This window comes from Oncorhynchus clarkii, chromosome 29 (genome assembly GCF_045791955.1).
Source record: "Oncorhynchus clarkii lewisi isolate Uvic-CL-2024 chromosome 29, UVic_Ocla_1.0, whole genome shotgun sequence".
Taxonomy (NCBI): Eukaryota; Metazoa; Chordata; class Actinopteri; order Salmoniformes; family Salmonidae; genus Oncorhynchus; species Oncorhynchus clarkii.
The window spans coordinates 21321745-21346672 of record NC_092175.1 but is presented as its reverse complement, the minus strand read 5'-3'; the positions used below and the strand labels follow the sequence as shown (position 1 = coordinate 21346672).

The 24928-nt window shown below is 44.0% G+C and overlaps 1 protein-coding gene across 2 annotated transcripts in view; it reads right to left on the bottom strand.

Moving 5' to 3' along the window:
* The window catches only part of LOC139388120 (pappalysin-1-like), a 117286-nt gene extending 95588 nt beyond the window's left edge, over positions 1–21698 (bottom strand). For both annotated transcript variants that reach the window (XM_071134694.1, XM_071134693.1), the window contains exons 1-6: positions 21308–21698; positions 10598–11699; positions 4039–4184; positions 3363–3656; positions 2316–2508; positions 1877–1998 (exon numbers count right to left, since the gene is read on the bottom strand). In XM_071134694.1, the coding sequence (XP_070990795.1) occupies positions 1877–1998; positions 2316–2508; positions 3363–3656; positions 4039–4184; positions 10598–11699; positions 21308–21698 (2248 nt within the window). The remainder of the gene's footprint in view (positions 1–1876; positions 1999–2315; positions 2509–3362; positions 3657–4038; positions 4185–10597; positions 11700–21307) is intronic.
* Positions 21699–24928: the final 3230 nt, after the last annotated feature.

Here is a 24928-nt window from a genome sequence, read left to right as displayed (position 1 = left end):
GATCCCGAGCCCAATGAGTCACTGGGCTCATTATTAGCCATGTGCTGTCGGACACCTGCCAAGCTGATCAGATCTCACTGGATTCTACAGACTCTCGCTCTGACCCTGAAAGACTGCAGCATTTTATAATGAGTTCACAATAACAATGGAATAACTTTGAAGCTTGGGGAACTGTGCCATCGTGGCATCTCTATCAACATACCAGTAGGGGTCATTTATTCCTTATCAGTTGATTTCTTATCAGAGGACCTAGGAGAGAGTTTTAAGACCTCTGTATCTCTATATCTAGACTAGATTGAATAGACTGATCTAGTACTGCTCTAGTCGTAATAGCTGTTAGCTGTGAATTGAACTTCCACTAGACTTGGTATGTGATAATAATGGCAGATTTACTGACACACAGATACACACACTGAAATACACACTGAAACACACTCTGAACAATGCTTACTACTGCAGCTGCCAGAACCAGCTAGCGGTCAGAGGTACACAGCTGTGCAGACTATTTATAAAGGCCAAATTCCACCTCCCTAAAATCCACTGCATGAGCTGGGGGAGAGAGGGGGAGAAAAATACATCCTATTTTGGGAATGCTGCTGATTGTAGCATTAGCTGTCCTCGATTTCCCTGATAACAAATGGGGAAAATTACATTACAGACATGATCCGAGAAGAGCTCTCCCCAGTTCCCACCATGCCTGTCGCTGTGAGCCCACATTTGGGATTTCTGGGATACGGAATCTCCATTCCCTTATGAACGCAGGCTCAACTTTCACTCCCTCTGCATCTCTCAGCTCGTGTCAAGGGCTGTGACTCAGATGAATAATTTGCATCTTTGGGGCTCGACTCTGCGACCATATGATTAGCATGTTTGAGAGTTGACTCAGAAGCCAAATAAAGCAAGATACTGGCTTAGAGTGAATAGTGAGATTTGATAATGTGGGGAAGATACTATCAGCAAGAGAAAAATGAGGGGAGGGGTGATTTGACAGAAGGAAGATTCATAGGAGGAAGAAGTTCAGGTGTGTTATTGACAGGGTGGGGTTACATTGACAATGTGTGTGAGGTGTGGGAGGTGGGTGGGTTGGTGGGCATGTCTTATAAGGCAGGGTGGGTGGTACACAGTAGCTACTGTATGTGCTGTATGTTCTGGGGTAGGATGGTTAGAATCCAGGCGAGTAAATGTAAATGAAGTGAGTAAGGAGAAGTACACAGAGATGTGAAGTTTACAGAGGTTTTAGTGATGAATGGAGGACATAAATGAGGTGGGTAAGTTGTTTTGGCCTGGGTGAGATAGAGATGAGAGCCAGTGGGCTACACTAGGCCCTGAGTTTGTCCAGTCAGTCAGAGAAACAGACAGACAGACATGTGTGGTAATAAATAACCCAGGATATAGTGGTCTTACCTTCTACCAGCTCTCACAGTCTCATGTCAGAATTAAACATTCATCCATGTTTGTCAAACGTCAAATTTTGAAGTTATTGCAAATGTCAAATTTCTAAGTGTTTAAAGTTAAGGCATTAACCCCACATTTTTAAGGTTAGGATTAAGTTCAGGCATTATATCCAAATTCTTACGGTTAGGCATCAACTCCGAATGGTTAAGGTAAGGGTTAAGGTTTGGGATAGGCTTAAAACAAAAATACACAAAACAAATTATATCGCTGGATTTGAACGTGCAACCTTTGGAATCAGAGGCATATGCTTACACCCATCCGTCATCCCTGTCCACAATGCCCTATCAAAACCAAAACCTACTTGAAGGTAACAGCGCTCACTGTTGCCCCTAGTGGCCGGTTTCCACGTCATCATCTGAAGTCCTCAGACATGGATGGACATTGAATACTGACTTGTATCACGGGTGACCTGGCTGCTTACCTTCGGCCTCGCGGGGGCTCCAGTGTCCAGAGGGGGCGCAGGGTCGGGGGGACGAGGAGTTGGATGCGTACTGCATCAGTACCCGGCCCTCTGTGCATTTATCACACACTGATCCCACTTCTCTAGGAAACCAACAGACAGGCACACCAACCAACTTAGATACAGTTTATATGTAAACACACTTACTTAGATACAGTTTATATGGAAACAAACTCAGATACAGTCCAATTGGACTGGCCCTCATTTAAATACAGGCCATATAGACATGCAGGTACTACTCACTTAGATACAGTCAAAATAGAGAGGTGTTAATTTAGATGTGATCCAAACAGACAGTCAACCCATTTATCCAAAATATCTCCAGGTCCTTTGCAGAGTGGAGGTCAATGCAAAAATATCCCCATTGTGCAGCCTGCCCCATTCGTCCAGCTAATTTCACCTGTCGTAGAAGTGGCCGGAAATAGGCGGGAACCACTCCAGGGTAATGGCGGCATGCTCTTGCTCCACCACTTGGGGTGCCATGGGCACAGGGGGTGGCTTGGGATCGGGCTGCCACGTCTGGTAGATCAGGTCCAGGTAGCAGTGCATCCGGGCAACTTGATTGGAGGTGAAAGAGTTCGTACAGTCGTCATCTACGTGGAAGAGATCAGATCAAAAAGTTTAATATGATGGTTTGTAGATTATGTATTTACGTAAACTAAGGTTAAAGGTTAAAGGTTGAATTAACCAATAGGGCAAGGTTAGGGAAGCCATTAGAAGTAATGTACATGTATACATACAGTCTGGTATATACATAGTCTGTAGCAATGTTATTAAGAGAAGAGATATTCTTAAAGTCTCTACAGGTCCATGACCTGAACATACATTATAATATATTGAGTGTGTTTTTCCAATGCAATGTCCTTGCTACATTCCACACCTGCCAAGGCACACATACTCAGGGTCAGCATACTGTATGGTTGGACATTCCTACAGATGTAGAATTTTAATTTGAGACAGTTTGCTACAGCAGGAAAATAATCCTGCAGCAACAGGAAATGTGAATTATTAACACATTAACTTCAGAATACTTTTAAAACCTCAAATAAACTACAAGTTGTACATTTGCTGCATTGCAGGGAAGTTCTCCTGCAACAGGGTGATAAAATTCAGACCCTACATCTGTTTGTGCTCTGTGTTTGATCTGGACATGTTTGTATGGCGTGTGTGTGTGTGTGTGTGTGTGTGTGTGTGTGTGTGTGTGTGTGTGTGTGTGTGTGTGTGTGTGTGTGTGTGTGTGTGTGTGTGTGTGTGTGTGTGTGTGTGTGTGTGTGTGTGTGTTTGTGCATGCGTACATCGTGTGTGTGTGCCTGTTTATCTGTGTCATAAAGTGTGCACTTGTTTGTATGTGTGGTTATGAATGTGTGTGTATGTGCATCAGTATGTGTGCGTGTGTGTGCGTGCATGTGTGTGTTTCTGTGCTTGTATGTGAGCAGTGCAATCTCACCTGCGTAGCTCATGTAGTTGTTGTACGGTGTGTTTGTGAAGTGGCGACGCCCACAGGTGTCGTTGCCAGGCTCAGGGTCTCTGCAGTGCTTGTACTTGGGCGTGGGGTTAGTGTCTTCACACAGATCTCCTGTCTCCAACGAGGGCTCAGTCTCCAGACATGCATCGTTACAGGACTCAATCTCTGAGATCCCCCGGAACACGTGGTACAGCCCGAGACTGTGGCCGATCTCATGGATCATGGTGTGGTTGTGACCAAATGTGCCGTAGAAGGAGGGATTCAGAACAATGCCACCTACAAATGGAGAGCAGACACAGACAAACACCTATTCACACTAGAAAGTACTGGAAGCTGGAGTGGGATTGAGACAATGCATTATTCATCGACCCACACAGCTTCATTATCACCTTCCTCCCTGTCAGAGCGGAGGTAGAGAGACTGCAATTACTCCCAATCAACAATGTGAGGCTGTTGAGCAGGAGGAGTGTGTGTGTGTGTGTGTGTGTGTGTGTGTGTGTGTGTGTGTGTGTGTGTGTGTGTGTGTGTGTGTGTGTGTGTGTGTGTGTGTGTGTGTGTGTGTGTGTGTGTGTGTGTTTTTGTGTGTGTGTGTGCGTGTGTGTGTGCGTGTGTGTGCGTGTGCGTGTGTGTGTGCGTGCGTGCGTGTGTGTGTCTTTACCCAAATGTGTTAATGCTTCTTTGTCCCACGGCCAAGTAGCGACTCCAGCCAGGTCTTCATCAGACGAGTTGGCAAAGAAGACGTTCAGGTGAGTGGAGCCATCCAGATTCAGGATCTCTTTCAGCTCCTTTACATCCAAATAGGCTCTGGAGACCAGAGAGATAGACAGAAAGAGAGAGATACTTAAACAATATACTGTAGTTCCTAGGAATGAGAGCCAGTTCATTTCTCAAAGACTTCAGATTTACAATGGGCCCTGGAGCAAAGTTATTTCCTATTTCTGAAGAAGAATTTGAACATTTCTGACAACAATAGACCCTTAAGAAAAGAGGTAGCTAGATCATTCTGGGAGCTGAGACAGGCTTCTGATCAAATTGAAACAGAATTTAGATAGGTAGTCTAGAGCCCACCTTGAGCAGGTCTGATTGAGATGTGTTTACCGTGCTTGGCTAATACTATGCAAGAGGTGGACATGGAATATCATATGAGAACACATAATCCACCCCATGAAACTGTCAGTCCCCTTCTCTCTGCCCATGTCAAAAGCCCTTATTCAATAACCAAGCTCTTGGTCTTGGCAAATCCTATTGACAAGATCAGTGAAGTCTTAATGGAGAGAGTAATACGTTGCAAATGTGAGTTTCTTCAGTTCATAGTTGTCAGCTGTTTTTGTGAACACAAGGGCAACTGGAGGTGAACTAGAAAAACATCGCTCTCTGATATATCATCCCGATTATTATTTCAAAAGAATTCTATCCGCATTGTTGGGAAGGACCCATGAGTAAGCATTTTACTGTTACTCTACACCTGTTGTTTAACGAAGCATGTGACAAATTTGATTTGCAAAGCGAAGAAGAGGAGGGGAGGTCTCAGAATCAGGGAGAGAATCCATGAGCGGGGAAGGAGGGCAACGGAGCAAAGGAGGGCGAAGCGGGCAGCCATAAACGTGAACGATAAACATGACAAATGAGGACATCGTCAAAGGAAGAAGAAGAAATGAAGAGCCTGGAAACAGTTGCAGTAAAAACCATTGGTGCCGGGCCGGCCAAGGTACAGTACAGTCCTCCTTAGTGGATCAAAATATAGGCTGGACTACCATCCATAGCACTGGAGGAGAGGAGGACACTGGAGTGTCATAAAGTATAATTGGAGTGACTGATCGTGGCAGGTGACATGTTAGGATATGGTTTGTTAAGCGTCGGGACAGCATAATGAAGGCTTTATAGGAGGTTGGGCCAAACCAAGGGGTGCAGATGGGGGAAGTACATGTCGTTATGGCACACCACAGCTGTTAAGAGTGTGGTATAGGAGGACAAGATGTACCCTTCTGCTCCCTTTGACGTCAATGTACATCTTTTACAAAAGATCTGTAGCTACATCTGATTGTGGGTTTCACATATCAATAACTGTACTGTCTACCAGCAATGTAAAAAAAAAACGGAGTTCTTCAGGCGCTGGTCAAGTATGTCAGTATTGTTAATTAAAGTACTGTAAGCACTTGAACTGTTTCACAATCCCCTGTTGCTGTTGATCTGCCTCTTCCAGGACCAGCAGGTGAGGAAGGATAAGGATGCTGTGTTAGTTTAGTTCCTGACACAGGGGCTGGGCCAGGTATGTTTGGAATAAAGGGGTGGCATAGTGGAAAGGTCCTCCATGGCCTATGGGAGAGCAGAGGCGAGCACCAGGCCCAGACCTACAGAGAGCACATGATATAATGTCCCTCTCCCTAATCATTTCAGGAATTTCATTATTTCCTCTGAAAATATTTGTCCGGCTTTTTGGCCGCCGTGCATGAGGGGGGAAAAGGATCAGGGGGGTTTAATGGCGAGATGAGTAAGTCAGCAACATATAAAAGCAGTACTACTGTAGATCAGAACCCATCTGATCTGAGTTCAATTAGCTTTAATGCACTGGCTCCGTTACAACAACACAACACACATCAGATGTGGACTGGATGGACGGATGCAGGCTATGGCCTTGGCCGGCGCACAAACAGCAGGGTTTAGCATGACTGCATAAAAACAGGCCAGGCTGCATGTGTGTCTGTCGTGTTGCATGGATTTGCACTCTTCTGTGTGTATAAATATGTGATCAGCTTTGTAGGAAGGTAATTGACTGCTTGATGTAGTGGGATGCTGTTGAGAAAGGGGAGAGAGCAGTGGCTGTCTGACATCACTTTAGCCAGTGTCGTCCCAGGGTGTGAGTATGCCAGTCTTGGACCAGTCATGCGATCGACTTTGTCTCTCTCCCTCTCTAACACGTTCTCTCACTTTCCCTGTCTCTCCCCCTCTCTCTTCTGCGTTCTCCCTCCCTCCGGTTCTTCCTCTTTCCATCCGCCTTCCCTCTCCCCATTCCCTGGCCTCAAGTCCCTTCTCTAAGGATGTCCTGTCTCTGGTATAACCCAAATTAGGACCTGAGAATCAGTCTCATCCCCCTCAGCGCTCCTCTCCCCTCATCGCTTACCCTTAACCCTTACCCCTCATCCTCTATCCCTCGCCTCTAGCCCCTCATCTTGCACTTTCATAAGGGAAGAGCCACACGAGGAGACAACATTTTCCATTCATTTGAACACTCCACTTTTCATGCATGCCCTGGGAAGAGAATCTAGATTTTAGAAAGAGACGTTGCGAGAAGACCCTCCGAGAGTAGAGGCGAGAGGAGAAAAAGAAGGAAAATGTAACTTCACTAAATTCAGACGTCAACGGGCATCTGTTCCTAGGCAGTCCGGGGTGTGATGAGCGCTGAAACTGCTGTGTTAATGCTTGTATATCTGATACATATTAAATAGAGGATTATGACTTCATCCATTTACACCCATATATAATTCATATAAGCCCATAAATGTGCCTCGTATACATATGTCTGGGGCTGCTGAGTGTGAAACGCTGTGGTGAGTTGGCAGCCTTACAGCCAAGAAATCCTTAGCTCTCCTGTCATCGACTCGGTCAACACCACAGATCCTAAAGCCATCATTCATCCCTGCCTTTATTATCACACTCATGCTCTTTTTCTCCATCAATATTTTGTGTTTTTTCACCTTCCAAGGAAGACACAACATACAAAGTACATAAGACCAAGTGTTGACACTTAAATTTCAAAGGTTGGACAGCAGAGCTAGACAACTGGGATTTCCACAGTTACAGAGTTACAGTACAGTACTGACTATATAGGGCCGAGCCTACAAACACATTATATCAAATCAAAAATCAAATCAAATTTTATTTGTCACATACACATGGTTAGCAGATGTTAATGCGAGTGTAGCGAAATGCTTGTGCTTCTAGTTCCGACATATAATTTCCATTGCTTGAAGTTCTTCTGTTTATACCAGTGTGTCCATACCAACCAATCATGACCTTAAACTTGGGTTTCAGAGGTGGGGGGACCACCTTCAAAATGTGTTGTCCCCCCCACCTCTGAAATTTGTGTGTGTAAATTTCAACATGACAGTTTTCCATGTGACTGCCACTGTACAACATTTCTGTACCATCTTAACCATGTAAATTATAATCAACTCCTGATTGGGAGTTTTTCCAAATCAAATCAACTATGGTGGTGATAGCAATAACAGTACTTCTGTCTGTCCTAACTCTTCAGTTGAGGTAGATGGAAAAGGCCAATCTTAAACTTTTACTCAACACCTCTCTGCCCCACACCCTGACCAAAATGACCCTATTGATGTCCATCACCCCCCTCTGTGGCCCACCCTCCCTACCTCACCCCATCTCAGCATCCCTCCCAGTACCGGCTGATGACATGTGGGGACGAACACACAGAGTGCAGGTGAACTCAGTCCGGGCCGGGGTCAACCAACCAACAGGTGCATTTACAAGGGTGTTACGGCTTTCATGGGAGAGTGCTAACAGCTAGTTTTACGCCCTAGCCACTCCATTAGGGTGAAGCCATTAACATGGGCCTGGTTTATGAGCTGCAGGGCTTAGGGTTTAGAAGACAGATTGTAAAGCACCCAACTCAATGGTCCTAAGAGAATACACTCATTGAGAAAGACAGGAGGGGAGTGGGCTGGGGTGTGTGTGTGTGTGTGTGTGTGTGTGTGTGTGTGTGTGTGTGTGTGTGTGTGTGTGTGTGTGTGTGTGTGTGTGTGTGTGTGTGTGTGTGTGTGTGTGTGCATGCATGTGTGTGTGTGTGGGTGCGGCGTGCATGTGTGTGTGTGTGTATGACCATTAACCTGCCACTGTGCCAGGGAGCGAGACAGTGACATGCAGAGAGGCCAAGCGGGAACAAATTGTTCTTCATCCCTGACGAAGCTGGGCCAGAGGTGTGACGGCCTCTTTTCTCACCCTGTGTAGATCCTGTGCAATAGGTATGTCAGTAAATCTAGATAAAACCATTTACGTGGAAGGAAAGACATGTCTATAGGATGTAGCATATTGAGATTGTGTGTTGTACATGTGGAATTCAACTGAGTTGCGTTCGAATGTCTCTTTTTAGTGTTTCAAACACAAACATCCGCTTATTTTTCTAAGAGAGCTGTCAGTGTCCAGACCATGTTTTCCTCTTACTCTCCGCAAAGGATACTTACTGTTGTTTTACCTCAGAAATTCACATACCGTTAAGCACAGTACCAGACATAAGTAAGAATGTCATCCCATGAAAAATATTGGCATAACCGTAAAACAGCATAACAACAAAGGCCTGTGAAAACAATGAAAAATATTGCCTTCGACGAAGGGGGGAGTGTTAAGTATTATCGCTGGTATTTCCAGAGGAACCTCTGTCTGTGGACTGCAGAGAAGAGTAGCTAGCGCAAGCGGCCTACCACAGTACCCTGCTAGCCAGATTCCTAAACACACTAAGTGGTAACAGGCATGAGGGCTACAAAAATAAACGCAGGACCTCACAGCCATTGTTCCCTTGCGTATGTGGCGCGCTGTTCATCCAGAATTCCACAATTAACGAGGAATGTTGAATAATGTTTGTAGTGTGGTCCTCCACATACCACAATCAAACCAAAATAAGCAAGCACTTGGGGAGCTTCTCTTTATCAACTTAAGAATTCTCTCTCTCTCTCTCTTACTTAATTTCTCTCAATCTCTCTTATCCCCCCTTTCAACAGCCCATCTTTCATACGTCTGCAGGGATATTTGAATGGTAGGGACTGTAAGCGTGTGCCAATAGCTGATTTCTAAGAGAAGCTGTCTAGGCTGATTGTTGATGAATGACTTTGTAATGATGACTGAAACGGAGGGGAGAGAAGAGATGGCAAACCCACCTGCTTTTGCTTTCTGATGTCGCCTCACACAGAGTTGTTTAGCAGCCGTTTTAAATACAGAGAGAGTGCCAGCGAGACAGTGCTTCCAGGCCTGAGCAATGAGAATGATAGAAAACAGCCTAGTGCCTTGATTCTGGCTACATCAGAAAGACACAAATAATCCCCACAATAACCCTATTTGGAGCTCCCCCCCCCCCCCCCCCCTCCCCCCTCTTTAGCATGACGGCATCCAAAAACATTTACGAGCATCTGACATTGGTCGATTTTTTTTCCAGGCAGCGAGAGAACTTCAAGACCACAAGGACCCCCCTACAACTGCCACAAAATGTCTCCGGCCTCTGTGTTTGAGTGTCACGCCTGCCAAGAAAAATCCAATCCTTTACTACTGGAGCCCCTCAAGGTCCATGACAAAAAGCAGTTCCAGAATGAACCAGAGACTGTTTTTCTCAACGCTGCTCAGTCATCCTCTGACTGAGTATCCTGCAGATACTGGCAGGTACTAGATCAGTGGAGGCCACCGCATCTCCTCCCAGTAACCCTATCAAACTGTTCCTCGCCACAACCCTGCAGTAATCAAACTTCAAAATGATTTTCTGAGGTAAAACATTCTTGCAGAGGCTTAAAGAGAAGAGCAGTAATGGTGCAGAGAAGTGTCGCCCCCCCCCCCCCCCCCCCTCCAAGGGAGATATACTTCCCCTGCAAAAATGTCTCTTGGGTGTTTCCTGGATAGAGTAGTACTACGTTGAAATGAGTCTCTACTGCTGCTAGCAAAGTGATGCTGGTCACTCTCCTCTGACCTCTAATTACCCCTTCTGGTCTTTCTAGAGTGTAATTGTTTCCAATCTCACTTGTTTCCAATCAATCTAGCTTCATTAGGGCAGCAGGGGATAGACGGAGAAGAGCGAGGGAGAGAAAAGAAGTTGAAAAATGAGGAGAGAAAAAAATCCATCTGGGCTCTCCCGGGGTCACTAGAGTGTGTTTCGTTGGTTTGGCCCCCCCCAAGTGTAGGATGCGGATTGAGTCTGTCTTAAAGCCAGATTGGACTCGCGGCCCCAGAGGACACCCTGCTGGGCCACACACACTGCCGGGGGTAGAGTTACACTCTGCTCACAGAGGGCCAGCCAGGAGACAGTGGAACTGACAGACTGTGTATCAAAACCTCACATCAGTGTCCTGACTGACTGTGTAATGAGAAGATGTGTGCAGTTATGTGAGTCACTCCAGACAGTGTGTATGTATGACAACAATGGATCATAGCAGTGAAAAATAACAGTGTTAGGACTCATCAAGCAGCGACAAAGAGAAAGACAAAGACAGAGAGCTGACCTGTGTGGAGAGGAGCGATTGAAGCAGGTCTTGGTCACATCCGTCACATTGGGGTTACAGCAGTCTCCGTTGTCGTAGAAGAAGTTGTCCCAATTACACTCGGGGTCGCACACCCCGTTGCCCTGCTTGGACTGAGGGCAGTGGCTCCGGTGCCTAATACAGTCACCCGCGTCTAAACCCGTCAGCGTGTGGTTGCACTCTGGGTCGCACGCCTCATCACCCACTTTGCTGATGTCACAGTTGGCCAGGACCAGACGGTGGCGCAGCGAGGAGTTGGTGACGTTGTGGACGCTCAGCTCCCAGGTGATGTTGTAGACGGCGAAGGCGTTGTTGAGTTGCTGGTGCTGCAAGTGGATCTGACGAGGCGTGACGGTGGGCCTGCGCCGAGCGTCGTCCCACACGTTGACCACACGGTAACGCACCGTCTTGGACTTCCGGAAGGTCCAGGTGCGGTTGTAGTTGGTCACCACTTCCACGTTGTCGCAGACAGTTTGACCACAGGGCGGGGGTTCCAGGGTAGTGTCCAGAGACCCTCCAGTTCCACCTCCTCCTACCCCTACTCCAGCCTGCCCCACCCTGCTGCAACCCTCGTCTGGCTGGGGGAAGCTCCCATCCTTCACCGTCAGCCACTTCCGGGCAGGATGTTCAAAGGTCTCCCTGATCACCAGCAGAGGTGCATCTTGAGGATTTTCGTGACCCTGCATGTCCCTGATTATCTGCCTCTGTCCCCGGGCCTCCCTCCACAGACTTACCCTCTCCACAGTCCCCCGGTAGTTATGGTTCAGAGCGTTCCCGCCCACCATCAGCACCTTGCACTTCTTGGTCAGATGGCTGAAGACGTTGCCCGACTGTTCACGGCTGACGCCCACCTGGGCGCCGTTGACGTAGAGCTTCATGTAGAGGCCGTCGTAGGTGACTGCCAGGTGGGCCCAGGTGTTGGGCAGGTAGCGGGCGTTGGAGTGGACGGAGGTGACCTTGTGGGCACGGTCCGTCTTTAGGGAGAAGAAGAAGCGTGGGTCACGGTTGCCCTGCTCGCTGACCGCCCGGATGCCCAGCAGCCAACCCCGGTCGCTGGAGGCATAGAAACACTTATCGTACAGACCTGGGAGAGAGCAGAGAGAGAGGGACAGTCAGTTAACATTAGATAGAGAGACAGAGAGAGATATGGTAAGACAAATAGAGAAAAAGAGAGAAAGAAGCTTTGACTTTCAGAAAGGTCCTGACTACATCAGCAAAGATACACCTTCATTTAATTTAAAGAGAACAACACTCAATCAAGATAGAAAGAGAGCGAGAAAGAGCGAGGGTGTTAGATAATTCACTGATCACCTCTAGTACAGCAGAGAGAGAGCAGAGCTCAACACTACAGCAGTCAGTGGTGGAGTGGTGAGTAAAAGTAAAGATACCTTAATAGACAATGACTCAAGTCAAAGGGAAAGTCACCCAGAAAAATACTACTAGAGTAAAAAGCTAAAATTATCCGTTTTTAAATGTACTTAAGTGTAGTGGTGGAAAATTACTCAATTGTCATACTTGAGTAAAAGCACAAAGTAAAAGTAAATGCCATACATTAAATGTCATATATTAAGCAAACCAGAAGGCATGATTTTCTTGTTTTTATTTTATTTACAGACAGACGGCGGCACACTCGTACACTCAGACATAATTTACAAACTCAGTATTTGTGTTTAGTGAGTCCGCAGGTTAGAGTCAGTAGGGATGACAACTCGTTATATTGATAGTTGTGTGAATTGGACCATATTGCTGTCCTGCCTGAACATTTGAAATGTAATGAGTACTTTTGGGTATCAGGGAAAATGCAGAGGAGTAAAAAGTACATCTTTTTTATAAGGAATGCAGTGGAGTAAAAATGAAAGTTGTAAAATATTGAAATTGTAAAGTATAGATACCCCCAAAAATCACTTAAGTATTACTTCAAAGTGTTTTTAGTTAGTTACTTTACACCACTATCATTTGTATTCTTAGTTATTAACATTTCAAGTTTAGTCTCAGGGGCCTCACGGCTTTGGTCCCGCCCCAGAGCTAGTTTTTCAGGCTGTCTCCTGAACAACATCAACCTAGGAGGTCTGCTTCGAGTCACCCATAGCCAATTCTTAATGTGAATTTTTAACAGTAAAATGTGTACGCTGTACTGTAGAGTTTATGTCTTATAGTTCATCCAACAAAATGTCAAATACATCTGTGTGTCATGTAATCACATTCTCATTCTCTCATTGTAGGCCAGACATTAACAATATGGTACAGATTATGTAGTAGATGTACTGACACGATACATTTGAAGATAGTATTGACATAATGTCCTGGAAATTGGGTTAAGGTGCATGCAGTATTTAGCTTGGGGAGACCCATAGAAACTCGTACAAGAAAGATTTTATGAGCATTGAGGCCATTTCAACATTTCGGGGGAGCCAGACAAAGTAGTTTTCTGTAAAAGTCTTGCTATGCTAGAGGCACCAAAACAACTTTTTCCCTGTTGCACTTGGAAAACATGTCAGCTTCAGCATGGTAATGTGCTTTCACTTCTTAGGTGATCTCTAAATGCTAAATGTTTGTGTGTTTAGTGTGTGTATGTGTCCTTACAACAACAAAAAACACGTCAAATTTGCAGTTTCACATGTAAGAAAACTCCAACTGTGAAAATATCACTTTCACATGTGGAATTGCAGATTCAAATTGAAATAATGTCTTCTCCTCACATGTGATAAGATGGAACAGTGGACAGAATACATTTTTGGGGGGCAGGTTAATGGATCACATTCAAATGGTGACATAGTTCTGCTGTACGAAGGTTAAAGGGACAATGTTAAAGGGACAATCCTTAGTTGCTACATTCATTTTTGGACTTATAAATTAATGATATGTACCTATTGATTCTTGAAGAATATATTGTATAAATGCGTCATGAGCTTAGTTTAACTGTTGTACCCCATCAGAACCCAAAATTCTAACTTGTTTTACGCCAATGTTTGTAAACAAATTGTAAATGTAAGCAACAATTGTATAGCCTAAAAAAAGTAAAACCTATAATTTTGATGTCATGGATGTCGGTCTTTGCATCTATAGCGTAGTCTACGGATTTGAGAATGATTGAATTTCTCCAGACCCATCCCTCAGCTGTTTACTGAAACTGTGGCAGGGAGTACAATTTGTTCATGTTTAAATTAAGGATTGCCACTTTAAGCACCTTTAATAGAGTAATAGTGTTATTATATGGTGCAATCCTCTTGTGAGTGAGTTACTTTTGTGCCCTTTAATATCAAGCAAAACTTCTGAAGTCGAAAACAAAGTTCTTAGTATTGTAAACAAAAATAATGATATTGAAAGCAAAACATAAAACCAAAAGAAAAAATAGCCAAACAAAATGTTGCAAGGAAATAACTTCCAAATGTGAGAACAAATGAATTATAAATGGATAAGAAAAGTATATAATCTGAACATGTTTTTATAATAATGACATTTTCCCTGTTTTTCATTATGTTACCCTGTTACCTCTTTTGCTGCCTTTTTTCCAGTTGCAAAATTTGGTATGTTAAAATTCCAGCAACATATCACCCTACGTCCCACTACTGATTTGTCTCTGAAGCTAAGCAGGGTTGGTCCTGGTCTATCCCTGCATGGTAGACCAGACGGAAGTGGTGAAAAAAATCTATGAATGTGAAATTTCATGTGTCCGAAAACCACATCTGACTCATGTAAAAATCCCATCAGATTTTTTACCCCTTTTCGTGATATTCATTTGGTCGTTACAGTCTTGTCCCATCGCTGCAACTCCCGTACGGACTCGGGAGAGGCGAAGGTCGAGAGCCATGCGTCCTTCTGAAACACAACCCTGCCAACCCGCACTGCTTCTTAACACACTGCTTGCATAACCCGGAAGCCAGCCGCACCAATGTGTCGGAGGAAACACTATACAACTGGCGACCGAGTCAGCGTGCTAAGCCCGGCCCGTCACAGGAGTCGCTAGAGCGCGATGAGACAAGAACATCCCAGCCGGCCAAAACCTCCCTAACCCGGTTGACACTGGGCCAATTGTGTGTTGCCTCATGGGTCTCCAATTTGTGGCCAGCTGCGACACAAACCCGGATCTGTAGTGTCGCCTCAAGCGCCTTAGACCGCAGCGCCACTCAGGAGGTTCCATCTGAATTGTTCACGTAATTTGTTCACACGTGTCCGAAAACACACGTTTTTTTCACATGGGTGTGTGTACGTGTGCGTACAGTACGTGTGTAAACACAATGTGCGTATGCCTATGCACATTCACCAGAGAACTCTGATATGCCTAATACCTAGCAGAGCTCCTCAAGCATGAGGAAGTACAGTACATGTGCTCACAAATCATTTTTGCGGAGAAGTGGGATCCACCGCTGGCAGGGGCATATGTTTCAAACACAGGGGAAGCAGTACTCCGAATCCTGCGAGGGGCCCTGTGGAAGTCAGTGCTGTTTAAGATGAGGTAGGACACATTTTTTTTCATGAGTATGGCCTTATTTTTATAACAGCATATTGGATGACTCTCATTCATATTCCATTCGCCCAGTTCTCTATATATTTCTCTATTGCTTCTCCTTCCTTTTGGAAGAAATTAAATCAACTACTAACCATATTTTATATACTGCAGTGCTAGCTAGCTGTATCTTATGCTTTCAGTACTAGATGAATTCTCTGATCCTTTGATTGGGTGGACAACATGTCAGTTCATGCTGCAAGAGCTCTGATAGGCTGGAGGACGTCCTCCGGAAGTTGTCATAATTAATGTGTAAGTCTATGGAAGGGGATGAGAACCATGAGCCTCCTAGGTTTTGTATTGAAGTCAACGTACCCAGAGGAGGATGGAAGCTAGCTGTCCTCCGGCTACACTAGGGGGCTACCCTACAGTGTGCTGTAGACCTTATTTGCAAAATAGTGTGTTTTAATCAATTATTTGGTTGTGTGATTATATTTAGTGTAGTTTAACTAAAAATGATAACTTTTTTAATGTTTTACAATTTACATTTTTATGAAATTCACTGAGGAGGATGGTCCTCCCCTTCCTCCTCTGAGGAGCCTCCACTGCCATCCACATAATGAAATAAAGAGATCTGAGGTGATTTCAGGTCTTTTTAAACTAATGTGAACCAAGTAGGAGTGTCTAATGCAGACCAATACAATCCAATGCAACCCAATGCAATCCACAGTATTCACACAGCAATGGGTTGTATGGGTTACCTTCAGACGAGTCCCGGGGCACTAGTGGGAGTCATAGAGCAAAACGGAGAACACCATCGTGTTCGTGAGAGACTTCCCATTCTATAGACTGGTCATGCAGGCCAAACCGTTTGGAAGCTACAGACATTTTCGAATAACAATTTTGGGGATGTCTCATGGTCTGACAAACACTGCTGTGGCTCCTTCCACCAGAAGGCCAACATAGGCGGATGCGGTGGATTGAGACGCAGCCCATGCAAAATATGTATCTGATATCTCTAGCTTAAACTGGCAGATTTTGATAGGGATTTTTTTATAATCTTACTTAGATTGACGCACCAGTGCTTCAATAGAATCTTAAGGATTTTTCACATGTTTTTAATCAGCTGTACATACATACAGTAAGAGTCAGGGGGATATTCTAATTCCAAAGCCATTCAAAGAGCATGGTGGGGTTCAACGTCAAGGTCAGTCGTATTGAGTGTGACGTCCTTACTGTTTCCACTACAGTGGAAGGAAAAAACCCTCCATCTGTCAGCTAGCACACTCAAGGCTAAAAGGTGTTCTGAAATGTGTGTAAGGCTCCTAGTGTAAACAGCTGTCATAATTCTGCCAACCTCAATTCATCTAATATAGTACACTTTTCCAGACCCAACCTGCTATGAGGTTGGATGGGGCACACAACACACACACACACACACGCACACGCACACACACACGCACAGGAATTTGCATACACACACTGACGCTATGGCTAAAAGCCATTCGTGTCAGGTTCAAAGTCAACCTTGCTTGAACTTGCGATTTGTCTTCCCACAAAGCAAACACACTCAGGAACAGAAAAAAGAGAGTGAAAATGTCAGAGAAATCTGATGAAAAGCAGGGAGAAAGGGAACAATGGACTTTGCGTGTGCTTTTGAAATGTTTGGGCTCTGAAAGTCGGGGAAAGGGACTGTGTGTACGGACACAGTGAAGTGAGTGTCACACTGGATATTTGACATGTTGGAAATTTCCACGGATACTTTAGACCCTAAACACAATAGACATCCCACAGGTGAAAACCCTTTAACCACCAGAAAAATTACAGTCAATTACAAGTCAATTACATTTTGCTCTATAACTAACTTGAGACATCTTTCAACAATGTAATTAACTTGAAACCTTTTCATTACGTTTAATGATTAAAAAGAGAATGCAAATGATCTCTTATGTGGCAAAACTATACAGTAACAGACAGCTTGGGGAAAATACCATGGTAATTTGACAGCATTTTCCAGCCTTAGATTACCTCAACAGAACCCCCACACCTCATCCTTAAGTTTCCTACTACAGTCTGAAATCAAGAGATGAGTGACTACATGTAGTCCTTTGCTGTGTCCTGTGGCTTTCCTCTAACGTATTATAAAACTATAAATCTAGAGTGAGTATTAAAGTTTAATACTCAACTATCTCATTAACCAAAGTGTATTTATGTAATCTTAGATGGTATATGTCATTAGTTTTATATGATCTAACATCTAAAACCTTCATAGCACTTAAGTGCCTCTCTGCTTTGTTATCAAATGATGCATCTGCCAACATGGGCATTTATTGTTTACAGCTGGTCATGGAAGAGAAACTCTGATCCACTGTCTTGCTATTTATTTCCCTTCCTTTGATGTGAGACAGGCCTCCATGACCTGGATAAAAGGGCAAAAAGGTCAGAAGTAAAGTTCATCTCACATTAGGACACGGAACATGACATGCTAATGTGTGACATGAACTGCCATGAGGATGTAAAGTGCATGGTAGCATTTAGTCAAGTTGAACTGTAATTTAAGGGTCCCCTTCCTCGTTAAAGACCATCTTTGAGTAACTTTCAAAAGCGGGGCGAATTGTTACAACATGTCAACATGTCACAATAGGGAGAAGACAATGCTACAGATTCTTTGACTGGAGGGTTAGCCCGAAGAGGCTAAGCTGAAGCAACAGCACTCGTCCTCCTTTGTAAAATGAAAGGCTGCTCAGTGACAGGTGTTGGTGGAGCGTTTACGTGTATTTGAACGAGTGCCCAAATCAATTCGGCTAGCCAGTGGAGTCGTAACACTGAGCTATTTCATTATTGCTACCCTGGGATCCTGAGTAAAAAAGAATGCTTCCTTTTTTTCCCTTTTTTGATGGTCCTTTCTACTTCCTGTGTGCGCATGCTCATTTTGTCAACGCTGTTCAAGGTCCTGAATCGTGTTGCTCTGCTGGAGTCATTCTCCTGCAGTTCCATCGACCAAATCTGCATTACAAATGACAACGTGTGTGTGTGTATGTGTGTCATACAGGTCAGTTTTACATCCCCAGCATTCCTGTTTGATACCAGTAAGCAGACCGCAGCGGGTACACCTCCTCATGTGAGTAGGCAGTGAGTTCTCCTGGCAAGTGCCCATCCTCTCTGTGTCTCAGAGCAAATGTTACCACTAACAAACAGGCATCACTAAATACATTGCATTCTGTAAATACGTCAGCAATGGTGGGCCCTACACATGCCAGCAATGCAACATACGTACATGGTGGGCCCTGAGTCTAGGAACTCTTGCTTGCTTTGTAAGTGGTTTGGACTATGACTTGAGTATTCCACTAGCCCTAGTTTTAGGCCACAGAGTCAATAAATCAAAGCAAATTAAATTGTATTTGTCTCATGTGCCAAATACAACAGGTGTAGACCTTGCCGTGAAATGCTTACTTACAAGCCTTCAACAAACAATGTAGAGTTTTTTTTAAGTAAGTAAGACCAGAAAGTAAGACCAGAAAGTAAGACCAGTAAGTAAGACCAGAAAGTAAGACCAGAAAGTAAGACCAGTAAGTAAGACCAGAAAGGAACCACAGATGTATGTTTATCAAACAGGAGTTATCACTGGTCCTCAAGCCGTCACTTTGTTGGCACTCAGAGGTCTCACTGTGTGGGCTTTACTGTAAACAATAAGTAAATGCCACAGAACTGTACTGTACTACTCATCTCCCCTCACTTATGAAACGGCGAGTTGACAAGCTCAATAAAAAAACAACAGCAGTGTCGTGATAAAAAGCGGGGCAAAAACAACAACAAGGCTGAAACAGCTGTAGAAAACAAGCCAGGCCTGGGTCAAAACAACAGGATGGGACTGCTTTAGGCCTGGGATTGTTGGGAGGTCTCAATTGGATTTAAAAGATTAGGCATCACAACATTTGCTCGATAGGGCATTTCTTATTTTCCTTCAAAAGCACATTTTTCCAACCACACTGATCTTAATGTGACGAGAGCAAACAATAAAATTGAATGTATAAGATAGGTAATACACGTGACATCCCCAAAGCAGACTGCAAGTGCCGGTTGGGCTAAGACATGTATCTGAGTCACAGAGCTCTCAATAGATTCCCTGAAGAGTTGAAATGCCTAGAGTGAATTTAATAAGGGGCTGGCTTAGGCAGCCCCCACCACCAGGCCAAACCTAGTACACACATACTGTATACACACACACACAGACACACACAATAAACATGCACATATGCATGCGCGCCCATACGCACGCACGCACGCACGCACGCACGCACGCACGCACGCACACACACACACACACACACACACAGGGATGGACCAGGAGTATTAGTATTTTATACACATTTATATTGCTCCATTACAATATTACAATACCATATTACATTGCTAAGAATAGTGTGAGGTGTTATTTTATCTATTTTTTAAATCAGATTTTTTCTGATAGATTGAGTTACCTGAGTTGGAAGAGAGTTGGATGTAGTCATGGCTCTATAAAGTACCATGCGTTTCCTAGCCTCTGTTCTGGACTTGGGGACTGTGAAAAGACCTCTGGTATCTTGTTTGGTATGTATGAGTGTCTGAGCTGTGTGTTAACCGAATAAAAAGACAGTTTGATACTTTAATACCTCTCACTTTGAGACAGATGAGATTGATTTGCATGTTGTTGATATCAACTGTCCTTGTAGGCCTTCATTTAAGGGCCAAAAGTGCTGCTCTGTTCTGGGCCAACTGTAATTTATGTGTGTGTGTGTGTGTGTGTGTGTGTGTGTGTGTGTGTGTGTGTGTGTGTGTGTGTGTGTGTGTGTGTGTGTGTGTGTGTGTGTGTGTGTGTGTGTGTGTGTGTGTGAAAGAGAGTAAAACCTTTTGGAGATCCCTTCTCAATGGTAAGTGCCTCACAAGGGATAGCAGACAGTAGTATGCATCTGCACACATGCAATCAGTTGTGTTTGCGACGCTCCCTGTTGGCAGCCAATGGGATCGAATCGCATACAAATATACATCAGAAGCAGTGGCACAGACACTGAAATCTATAAACATTATATACATTGGAAGAAAATGTCTTCTAAGACTTGGCATTGTGGATTTCAGAATGAAATGACTGTAACCAGTAAGGTGTCTGCTCTAGTCGGTTGGGTAATAGCTCACAACATTCACAGGGTACGTTGTGCGTGGATGAAGCAGGTTACTGTCTCCCTCCCATCCCTTTACAAAGCTAAAGCCAGTCTTTAGACTGTACTGCTAAAACCACCCAATCCAACAGTCGGTTTCATTTTTTATTAATGTTAGAGTCACCTAATGTTATGCACAAATGTTGAGGTTTGAGGAATCCCAGACGCAGCTAATAGCACGTCCCTCCGCGCAATGGGGAAAACCCTGGGACTCTATTTCTGTCTCGTAACCTCAGCAGCCAATCGAGAAGTGTCGATTTGGGAGGCACTTTGTTTGGATTGCGGCACGGACGGTGCCCTAGACACACCAGAATAAAAATGGATCTCTCTAGCTCTCTCCTTTTGCCTGCTGTGACGTGCCCACAGATTCAAAGTTTTGAGCATTACATCATAGTTTAAAATAGCCAGACGCCTCACAAAAAATACAATTTCTACGCACGATGACATCACCTGTCAATCAAGAGATGCGGAATAAATGGCAATATCAAACAACCTTGAAATAAGCTAAAATGGTGATAGACCACCCAATATTTGAGTAATTTTGCTCATGAGAGTTTAAATGAGGAATATTTCGAAAAATATACCAGGTTATTTATATTTATATAAAATGCATTCATTAAGACCGAAAATATTAGCTGAATGATCATACCCAAGTAGGCTAATGCGTGCGTCTACACAAAGTCTCTCAAAGGCTATTGCACTTTTCAAGGTATTACATCACATTACATTGGCGTGGGTCAGTTGTGAGATGAACTCACTCTCAACTCAGTTACGACTGCATGATGTTTTACGGTGACAACCGTGCATGATTTGAGCTAATACAACATGCATGATAAAATTATAGCCTACACAGCTAAATATGGGTCATGACATTCAATTGGTTTATTAACATATATTAGCCTTCTTTACTGCTTAATGTGTTCGAGGTAATAAAATATACATATTTCACACTTAACTTTGAAATATGTTGTTGAATTTTAGGGCGCATAGACTAGTAAAATCATTCTGATCATTCATTAATTTGTGAACTGAGACAGTTGTTTAGGCTACCTGCAATCACCGTAGGAGATCGTTGACCTCCCTCTGGTTTGATCCACATCTCCAGAGTAAAATTCCCTCTCGGTATCTCCACGCCCGGTTTAAGCCGAAGTTGGTCTCCCCTGCCGGTAAAATAAACAGCTTTCACCCGACTTGGAGAGTTCTCCTCCGTCTGAGAGGAGCGCCGACGCTGGCGAGGCACCCGTCGTTCCATGCCGGGCAAGGAGCGTTTGCCCCGCGGCAGACGTGTGGCACAAGCCCCTGGGAAGGTGGCTCTCGCCTCCCTGATACGCACCAAGTCCCTTTTGGATCTCCCCTTTCTCCGGACAGTCCCGCACTCTGATCCAAAACATAAGATGAGTATCACCACGCAAGGCAGCCAGGGAAAAGTCCAAAGTTTCATTTTCAGGAGAAAGAGTGATACAAATATATAAAGAGCAATGGATAGATATAAATTAGATAAGAATAAAATTCGTAGGTCCACAATGCTCCTCTATAAAATCTTCCCGAGTTTCTCTTTCTGTTTTTTTTCTTTACAGCTGCTTGTCAAACCGTAGAATCAGTCTAAATAAACCCATGAAGCGATACTGTAATATCCCCCTTATTGGCTAATGTTAAGCCACGACCCCCTTTCCTTGCCCGCGTTTAAGCAAAAGTAAGACTCTTCTGGAGAGATTCAGGAATGTTTGATTCATGCAGGTGTTCTACTGTGCCTTTTCAATGGGTCTCATTAAGCCAAAGGGATGACTAATAAGTAATCAATCAGAGGGGATCCGTTTGATCATGCCCCCCATCACTCCTTGGATTGTATGAGTTAGTTTAGTCGCAGAAACCCACAGTTGTCCGCCAAACGCTTGTTACACCGTTTTGTTTTCTTATCCCACCAGTAAAGTAAGACAGTATGCAAAATGCCACATATTACATTCTAAATAAAAGTCATAATAAACCGACCTGTCATTATTTTATTAAAGAAAAAACAAACATTCCTTGACTTGCTTTTTGATATTCAAAAGTTGAAATGCACAACATTATATTGTAAGGCGAGAGAGAGCTGCAAAAGTATTAAGCATCGCGATCCTCATTCATTTGCCTGAAGCAGAGACACTTGGAGAGAGAGTCAGCACTGGGCGTCCGCTTTAAAGCGATTTCTCAGGTTTTTTTAAGAGCGTGGAAATCATGTTTCGAACGTTCCGGGCTTTTAAAATTTATTTTTTAGCCGAAGTGGGAAGTCAGACCGGTACTCACTGGCGGAAATTCCATTTCTCCGTGGGACTTAGTGATGGGACCCTGTTTACGGAGTTTGGAAAGCGTATGTGTATCCCTCTAGCGGATACAGTTTTCTACAATTTTACCTGATTCTGAGACAGAACAGACGTAGACCTGAAAGTGACAGGCCATCCAGCAGTACCCTTGTTGTGGTTGGATCACATTCCTATACGATTTCCTGTTTAAAATACATGAATCCAATGTTGATTGTCATGTCTTATTAGCTATTAAATGGTCAGAAGTAATCAATACAATTGTGTAACTAACCAGGATTGGAAAATATATAGAGTAGATAAGGCCAGGGGTCTGAAGTCAGATTTGGCAATACACAGCAAAGGCATAAAAAAACCTTACACCCAGAATTCCATTTTAATATCCCACTTGTAGCCTACAGTAAACTATGTCTGTGGTAAAATATTGTGCATCACTAAAACAAAGCTGTTGATGTTCAGCACTCCCACCAGCAAAACTGCATTGTAATGTGTCCCTAGTTGGAAATATAAATTCTCATCACATAAGTTGACAGGAATGTAATGCTTTACAGCACCATTTCATGGCTTTTACCAGAGACAGTCAGGAATATTCCCCTGGAGGGTTCTTTGGTATAAATGTATGCTTGGAGAGTTGGACATTTCCACCTACCATAAAGTAAGAGGGAACAAACATTACATATTTGCCTAGCCCAAGCCATATTGTGTTGTGACTTTGTGATGGCAGGATGGCCACATATTTCCATTTGTGCCTTAGGAAGGGGAAATGACATATGGTAAGGGTAAGAGAAAGCACAACCCTGGGAGAAGGTTTCAAGTGGACCACTAAGTGTTAAGTAGAAACCTCAGCCCCAATGGGTTCACAGACGACGCAATCGCGACCACACTGCACACTGCCCTAACCCATCTGGACAAGAGGAATACCTATGTGAGAATGCTGTTCATCGACTACAGCTTAGCATTTAACACCATAGTACCCTCCAAACTCGTCATTAAGCTCGAGACCCTGGGTCTCGACCCCACCCTGTGCAACTGGGTACTGGACTTCCTGACGGGCCACCCCCAGGTGGGGAGGGGAGGCTGAAGAAATTTGGCTTGTCATCAAAAGCACTCACAAACCTCTACAGATGCACAATCGAGAGCATCCTGTCGATCTGTATCACCGCCTGGTACGGCAACTGCTCTGCCCACAACCGTAAGGCTCTCCAAAGGGTAGTGAGGTCTGCACAATGCATCACCGGGGGCAAACTACCTGCCCTCCAGGACACCTACACCACCCGATGTCACAGGAAGGCCATAAAGATCATCAAGGACAACATCCAGAAGGCGAGGTCAGTACAGGTGCATCAAAGCAGGGGCCGAGAGACTGAAAAACAGCTTCTTTCTCAAGGCCATCAGACTGTTAAACTAACCACTAACATTGAGTGGCTGCTGCCAACATACTGACTCAACTCCAGCCACTTTAATAATGGAAATTGATGTAGAAAATGTATCACTAGCCACTTTAAACAATGCCACTTAATATAACGTTTACATACCCTAGATTACTCATCTCATATGTGTATGTATATATTGTACTCTATATCATCTACTGCATCTTGCCATCTTTATGTAATACATGTATCACTAGCCACTTTAAACTCTGCCACTTTATGTTTATATACCCTACATTACTCATCTCATATGTATGTACTGTACTCTATACCATCTACTGCATCTTGCCTATGCCGTTCTGTACCATCACTCATTCATATATCTTTATGTACATATTCTTTATCCCTTTACACTTGTGTGAATAAGGTAGTAGTTGTGGAATTGTTAGGGTAGATTACTCGTTGGTTATTACTGCATTGTTGGAACTAGAAGCACAAGCATTTCGCTACACTCGCATTAACATCTGTTAACCATGTGTATGTGATAAATAAAATTTGATTTGAAGTTCTACTATTCCAAACCCCATACAGTAGATACACCCAAGGTCTGGCTGTCTAGTGACCTCTACTGACCTCATAAATACAGTCTTGTTCTGTGTTGGTCTGGGTCTTGGCCTGCAACACCTAGTCTATCTCTCGGTCAAGTCCCACAAGATTGGCACTTACATTGCACTGCAATTATACTGAGTACACCAACAGTTAGAGTAGTGATGTGTGCATACTACTTCATCTTGTGTCTGGGTCAGGAGATCCAAAACTCTGAGTGATCTTAATTCCTGCACTCAACTCTCCTCTCACCGGTACACTATGTACCAACCGGAGAAAACAGCTGCAGGGTGCATTAAGGTATGACAATTGCTCTCAACTTTACTATAGCCTGCACGCTTCTAGTGCAGCATCACTCACATTCAAATCAGCCAATTGTTTCTACGGCCTGGAGATTA